The 7426-nt window shown below is 33.9% G+C and overlaps 1 protein-coding gene across 4 annotated transcripts; it reads right to left on the minus strand.

Annotated features, from left to right (window-relative positions):
- Window positions 1-1175: 1175 nt before the first annotated feature.
- On the minus strand, window positions 1176-4589 carry LOC146932053 (uncharacterized). Of its 4 annotated transcripts, none has more exons than XR_015006911.1 (6): window positions 3884-4313; window positions 3694-3781; window positions 3528-3598; window positions 3363-3419; window positions 2135-2353; window positions 1176-1580 (listed from the first exon to the last, which is right to left on the minus strand). XR_015006911.1 is itself a non-coding variant. In XM_085703662.1 (5 exons), the coding sequence occupies exons 1-5, from the start codon at window positions 3992-3994 to the stop codon at window positions 1443-1445; spliced, it is 465 nt and encodes a 154-aa protein (XP_085559788.1). In that variant the 5' UTR covers window positions 3995-4589; the 3' UTR covers window positions 1176-1442. The 4 variants fall into 4 exon arrangements, 2 of the variants coding, with proteins under 2 accessions (XP_085559788.1, XP_085559787.1); XR_015006910.1 differs by having other exon boundaries at window positions 1397-1580; window positions 3528-3601; window positions 3884-4289; XM_085703662.1 differs by lacking the exon at window positions 2135-2353 and having other exon boundaries at window positions 3884-4589.
- Between the last annotated feature and the right edge of the window lie 2837 nt (window positions 4590-7426).

A 7426-nucleotide genomic window follows, 5' to 3' on the forward strand; every position in this document is an offset into this window, starting at 1 on the left:
CTATATTTGAAAGTATTTGAAAATAAGCTACAGGTACCTTATGTTATACATTGGAAAGTGGCAACAAATCAATACAGAATATAAACAAGGAGAAGAAATGAAAAAGAGACAGTCGACAAGGTCTAAGAATGAGTTGTTAATCGGTCACATATCACGTTGATTAATTTCTATGTATTTTTTTTACTATCAATCCCAATTATATGTGCAAGATTTATCTCTTTTCTTTGTTCTAGCTACTTTCTTAACACAACCAAAAGAGGCAGAGTCGTCATCTTCAACTATCGTAGCAGGCCAGACATATGCTATGTAATGTAGAAAGCAGGTTTATAGATGATCTTAGAAGTTCACACATGAATGCAACAAGAAGAATTGTGAGATATTTGAAAGACACAGAGCTTTGGTATCTTGTTCTCAAAAACTCCAAAGCAAGCAGATGCAGTGATTGATTGTTACCCTGATGTTGATTGATCTGGAGTTCAAGTTGATAGAAGAAGCACCGCTAGTTACATCTTCAAATTTCTTGGAGCACCAATCCCTTGGTGTTCTAAGAAACAATCTGTAATGTAAACCTATCATCATGTGAACTAGAGTATATAGCAAGTTCATTTGTGCATGTCAAGCTTTGCGGATCGAATCAGTGCTCAATGAACTGAAGATTGAAGTTAGCGGCTAGTGAAATTGCAAATTGAATATAAATCTGCAATCAATTTAGCCAGAAATCTTGTACTCATTGGAGGAAGGAAACACATAGAAGCAAGGTTTCATTTTATGAGTGAATGAATAATGTAAGGATAAGTGATACATTGTCCAGCAGAATAACAGGTTGCAGATGTGCTAACTAAAGCATTGAAAACTGATAGTTTTTTTTTTTTTTGTTCTTAGAAATGAATCGAGAGTAATTCAATTCAGTGAGTAAATTTCTTTAAATTGTTTGAATTCAAGTCGAGTTTTAGTTGAGAGTTAATTATAGAAATAGCTAACTTTGTTAGTTGGTTGCTTGCGAAACAAGTTATTATCATAGATATTATGTTTATAAACAGACTTGTATCTGTTCATCAGTTGATGTAAATATTCACTCCTTGATGTAAATTTGAATGAGAGGAAATGTATAACAATGTAGCATAAACTCCACTGAAATACACAATCAGCTTAATTCGTCCAAATCAAAAACCAAATTGAACAATGCTAACATGAAAATCCTTCCAACACAGAGAAAAGAACAGTGCCCTCTCAGAATTAGTGCAGCACCAACAACATAAAAGAAATGGTAGGAGAGGATACAAATCCTATTCCTATCCTATGCTTCCCCATATAATAATTTCACATCCATTACTGATAATAACATGAAGGGGAATTTTCTTAGAATGAACACAATGCATCCATTATTACAATGAAGTTGAAACCGGATACCAAAAATGTGGCCCGGCCTATATTATCAATTATCATGTCAAAACACTTCCTCTCTTAGCAAAGGATTCATCAACCATAGATGGTGTCCCACAATACATTGAAGGACTCTCAAATCCTTCAGCCATCTCCATGAACATGTCCTGCAACTCCTCTAAACCATAAACCTTCTCCTGCAATAAGATATATACATATATGGTTAATGTTGATAAAACATACATGAATGTTTACACTTTCAAACAAATCCTTTATGTTAAAAATTCAAGACTCATAAGATCCTAAACCCCTAAGAATGTCTGTGACCTGGGTCTTTTTTTTTTTTTTTTTTTTTTTGTGGCATGACTTAATCATCAAATATCTGAAATAACAATTTAATCCCTTCAATAAAAAATATCTATCAAATTAATATTAAGAAAAACTGTGCTGCAAGTTTAAAGGTTTTATACTTATTTTAATGCACCATTTATCTTGTAAATGTAAAGGACTGAATTAACTGTTAAAAGTCTCACATCAGATAGGAGATGATCTGAGAATGTATTTATAAGTGACGCAATCCTCGTCTCACAAACCGTTTTTGTAAGATTGAGTTAGGCCCAACCACGATTTTGAAGGGTATGCATACAAGGTTACTTAGTATGCAAGTTGTGTATAAGGCTATATATAGCCAAACCCTTGAAGAATAATATACTTGAGTATTTTGCAACTCAACAAGTGGTGAGAGATTTGCCTGTACTGAAGGAAGAAACTGATGTGTGCTCTGATTGCATGATGGGGAAGCAACCTATTGTTACCCTATCTACTACAGAAGCTGAGTTTGTTGCAGCCTCATCATGTGCCTGTCAAGCTATATGGCTGAGAAGGATTCTTCATCATCTCAATCAGACACAGGAAGAGAGCACAAAACTCTTTTGTGATAACAGTTCATCCATCAAGCTCTCCAAAAATCCTGTCATGCATGGAAGGTGCAAGCATATTGATGTCAGGTTTCACTTCTTAAGGGATCTCACAAAGGATGAAGTGGTTGAATTAGTTCACTGCAAGACTGAAGATCAAATTGCTGACATATTCACCAAGCCTCTGAAGTTAGAAAGCTTCTGCAGATTGAGAGCCAAGCTTGGAATATGTGATTTTGATAGTCTAGACTGTTAATATGTGTTTCTGAGTTGTATTTTTCTGTTATGTCTTTGTTTGCCTTAATCTGTAATTTTTCTAGTAGATTTCAGATTAGGGGAGTGTATTGAAGGGTATGCATACAAGGTTACTTAGTATGCAAGTTGTGTATAAGGCTATATATAGCCAAACCCTTGAAGAATAATATACTTGAGTATTTTGCAACTCAACAGATTTCTAAGATGGTATCAGAGTCTCCTCTAAGATCCGTTAGACCATCAGCTATTAAGTTTTCGCTATCGAACCACCCACCATTTATGTCCATGCCCCATATGTCTAGTCTTGGACGCAAGGGGGTGTTAAAGAGTCCCACATCGAATAGGAGATGGTCTAACAATGTGTTTATAAATGAAGACAATCCCCACCTCATAAGCTAGTTTTGTTGAGTTGGGTTAGATCCAACCACGATTTCTAAGATTAACCTTAACCATGTACTCATTACTCATTCATTTGATCCAAAACTGTTACTAATCTTTTCACCCTTTACTGAGTTGTTACCTTCCGTACAATTTAAATGAACACTTTTATTTAGAAACCTTCAAATTTTCAACATTCATTCAAATTCATTCAACCATGTGTTTTATCTCTATCTTTTTTTTTCTATCACATATATCGATTCACTCTCTTTTTAGATTTGGTTTGGGAATCTATAAGTCATTTTTCAATTCAAAATTTTGCACCTTAGGACATAGTCATGAAATCTCATTAACAATTGAGGTATTGAGCTATGAAATAGTTACCAAGATCAAACTTTTCTAATAGGAAGTGGTCAAGAAGAATCATACCTCTCGCCTAACTTCAGCCATAAGGGACACCATTTCGTCCACAAAATCAGAAAAATCCTAAAATTAGAAACAAACATGTCTTTCAGAACCATAACAAACTAATAAACAAAAAAGAAACAATCTTCAAGAAAAACTAAGGAAAACATTTCATAAGCACATAATTACCTCATCTTCTTCCTCTTGAGGATCATACAAGCCAGCATCGTACATAGTTCTTTTCTTGGGATCAGATAGCACTGCTCCAAACAAAACAAAACAAAACAGTTTCAATAACATAATTTCTCCCACCAAAATGATACAAAAATTCACAAGTCTTGAAATGCATATCTACCTGAATAAGCTTCTTGAATGTTCTGAAATTTACGCTTGGCTTCACTCAATAAAGAAGGTGTTCTTATCCACCTATCTGGATGCCATTGCTGCATGCATTGAAATTCACAATCAGCACCTCACATTCAGATCAAAATTCAATCTTGAATAACAATGCAAATGACAAAAAAAGGGAACTATAATTAACTAACCATAGCAAGCTTCCTATAAGCACGCCTTATCTCATCTAATGAAGAATCAGAACTAACACCAAGAATACTGTAGTAAGATGACGATAATGGCCCTTCACTATAATCATCCATTGTAACTCGTTTAAACCATGCACTAGAAATAAAATATGAACCAAACTCAACAACTAAAAAGGAATCAAGGAAAATATCATGCAAAATGAGACAAGTATGTTTTTGGTGTTTGTATTTAGATCAATGACACATGTATTGTGATTGCATGCATAATTGACAAGGAACAAGGGAAATAATAAATTTATGGAAGTTATGGTTGATATTTATTGAAGCTAAAGTCGGTTAATTAGGAAGGGAATGCTCTAGAAGTTTTCAAAATATCTAAGAAACAGAAGATAGATGGATATTATTATTGTTAACACGATTGTGGTGGTGACCACGGAACATGCACATGCTAACTCTCGAATGTTCTTGTACAAGATATTTGTCTTTGTCCTTGTTGCGTGAGATATGGATATTTTGTATGAAATGAGGTAAATATAATACACGTGGTATGGTTGTGGGCTGAGATATTTTTGGGGTTGGAAGTTTTGTCAATCTTCAATCTGTCCCACTTCCTTTTCAAGGCAAGTATGGGGAGATTGGAATTCAGATCATTGGAATTGATATGAGAATTGAAAAAGAAAGAACATTATTGTTTGGAATATTAGAATAGAATTTAGAACCAAAAATATCTGTCTGATAGAAAATTAATGGGGAAATTACACTCACCTCCCCTAAGGTTTTCTTAAAAAGCACTAACACCCCCTCTATTCTTAAACTAAACACTAACCTCCCTTAAATTTTATTGAAAGTGACAAACACACCCATTTGGATTAACAGAGTTACATCACCGTTTGTTACCCTCCAATTTCATCTACTTCCACTCATTCATTGTGTGTCTCTCTCATACTATTTCTTTCATTCTCTTCCACCATTGCTGTTATGATTCTTCTAGTTTCATCATGAGTTGTGCGTTGTCGCTATTGTGTGATGAATCTATTAATTAAAAAATGATACAAAAGTATTAATGGAGAATCTTAATTAATTTTATTTAAAAAATTAATAACAAAAATTAGAAACAATGAGTTGTGTGCGCATTCTGTTACTGTTGGGGTGATGCAAGAGATGCACTTTGTCCTCATTATCATTCTTTAGCTTTCATTTTGGCTTATATTGGGATCCACAATTAGGTTCTCACATTGAACCTCTTTCACCTTTTGGATGATCACCATGATCCTCAATCACTTCATGGTATTTGAAAGATGAAGATATTGATGATAAAGGTTTGAACTTTGATTTCACCTTTTGGATGATCACCATGATCCTCAATCACTTCATGGTATTTGAAAGATGAAGATATTGATGATAAAGGTTTGAACTTTGAAGTTGTTGATGATAAAATCTGCCCCAGAATTTGATAAGGGACAAGGGAGTGAAAGAGAACTAAATTGAAGTATTTCACAAATTGCAAAAAGTGGAAGAGAACGAAGAATGAAACACATGGTGGAAGAGAGAGACAATGAATGAAGGTCATTTTTAACTCTGTTGATGAAAGTGGAAAGGAAATTAACAGTGATCTAACTCTGTTAATCTAATGGGGTGTGTTTGTCATTTTTAATAAAATTTAAGGGAGGTTAGTGTTTAGTTTAAAAATAGAGGGGTTGTTAGTGCTTTTTAAGAAAACCTCAGGGGAGGTGAATGTAATTTCCCCAAAATTAATCAGTATACTTCTTCTTAAATTGTGTTCTGGATTGGGCTAGGCCCAATAAGCTTATTTGGTTGGACTACGTCCAATAAGCTATGTTTGGATGAGCAATGAAAGTCAAAGGAAAGAAAGTGTATGGAAAGATTGTTTAAGGAAAGAAAGTGAGTAAAAAGTGAGTGGAAAGGGAGATGAATTTTTTAGTTGTTTGGTATGAATGAAAGTGATAAGAAAGTGAGTGGAAAGAAAGATTTATACTTTTCAAATGACATAAATGCCCTTATATTGAAATAGAATAGACAAAGTTATAAAAAATGGAATAAAAATGGAGATATACAAAAAAAAAAAAAGGTGACGGTCTGAGAAACAAATTAAAATAGAACAACGGTGTCATGCCTTAAACCTTACGATGACGTCAGAAGCAATTTATTGATGAAAATGCATGTGTGGCAAAATAGAAATATACTTCAAAAAGTGTGGGTTGTATTGTCAATATATCAAATTTGATGCTTCTTCCGTGCTTTCTTCGCATTATAGGGGGGAAGGTTTTCCAACGTGGGACCCACACAAATAACACTATCTTTCCTCTCTGACAGACCATCCAAATGGTGGAAAGAACACTTATCAATAAACTCTTTCCTTGCTGCTTTCTGTCCATACCATTTCCTTAGAACCAAAGATAATTGCTCTTCTCTCATCTGTTTTTACTCGTATCAAGATTAGGTTGCTTCTCAACATGTTTGGATGATTTAACACCGGCACACTTAAACGAGTAACACCAACACACTTAAACGAGTTTAGTGATCTCGTCAACGTCACACAACGACAATCAAACAATGATCCATTAATAAAGCTTGATACAATTCAACAGACTCTACATATTTCACCTCGAAATCTGTATAAAAACCCGATGCAGGTTAAAGGTACATTACTTTTCACTAAATTATTAATAAGATGTTACCTATCTCTCGACCAAAGACCGGACTATCGGAGCTCCTTTCCCTCAGAATAAGGATTAAGACAACAAAAAAATAGCATGATGATAAATTTATATTATAAATATTTCATTCTTTAAAAATTGAGGAATTTGTTGTTAGTTTTCCTCTCTTCCAAAGAAGATGGGAGTTGTTCAAAGTATTAGGCTTGCAATCTTTGAGAGTAAAAAGTTCAAGGGATTGCTCGTATGGGCTGGGCCAGAGTGAACTTATCACCATTCATGACTTAGAAAATTGTTGAATAAACCCCTCAAAATTACTCATCTTGTTGAAAAAAAGTCAATTGAGAGCTAGATCCGATGGAATATTACACAAAATAGTTGATCGAGGATTATTATCCGATCAAGAGAGAAACTGGAGGGTTTATTGAGCACCCATCAAATTTGATTAGTTACCACTTACCATTCTCGTTGGGAGCTAACAAAGTGATTTTTTTTTCCTAGTGTGTTTAAATATAGAAAACATTTTTTTAACAAGCTAAATTAGCCTATCTAAATTAGCACTAGGGAGAATCGAACTTAACACCTTGAAGAGAAGCACACTTGGTCCTAAGTCAATATCACCAGGCCATTCCAAGTTGGTTAAATATAGAGAACATTAATTTTGATTTTTCCTTCAAAAAAAATTAATTTTGATTTTGTTTCTGTCCTACAATTTTCTAAACTGTCATTGTTTTTTTTTTAACAAACCCAAACTGTCATTGTTAATGACATAACAGTATAGACATGGATTAATTATGCTAATGTAAAATCTCACGTGATGACCCTTAAAATAAAAGATAAAAAAACATCAAAATGGTCAAAGAGTTAGCAA

This window comes from Medicago sativa, chromosome 4 (genome assembly GCF_051527215.1).
Source record: "Medicago sativa cultivar Bolivia chromosome 4, Bolivia_mono, whole genome shotgun sequence".
NCBI lineage: Eukaryota > Viridiplantae > Streptophyta > Magnoliopsida > Fabales > Fabaceae > Medicago > Medicago sativa.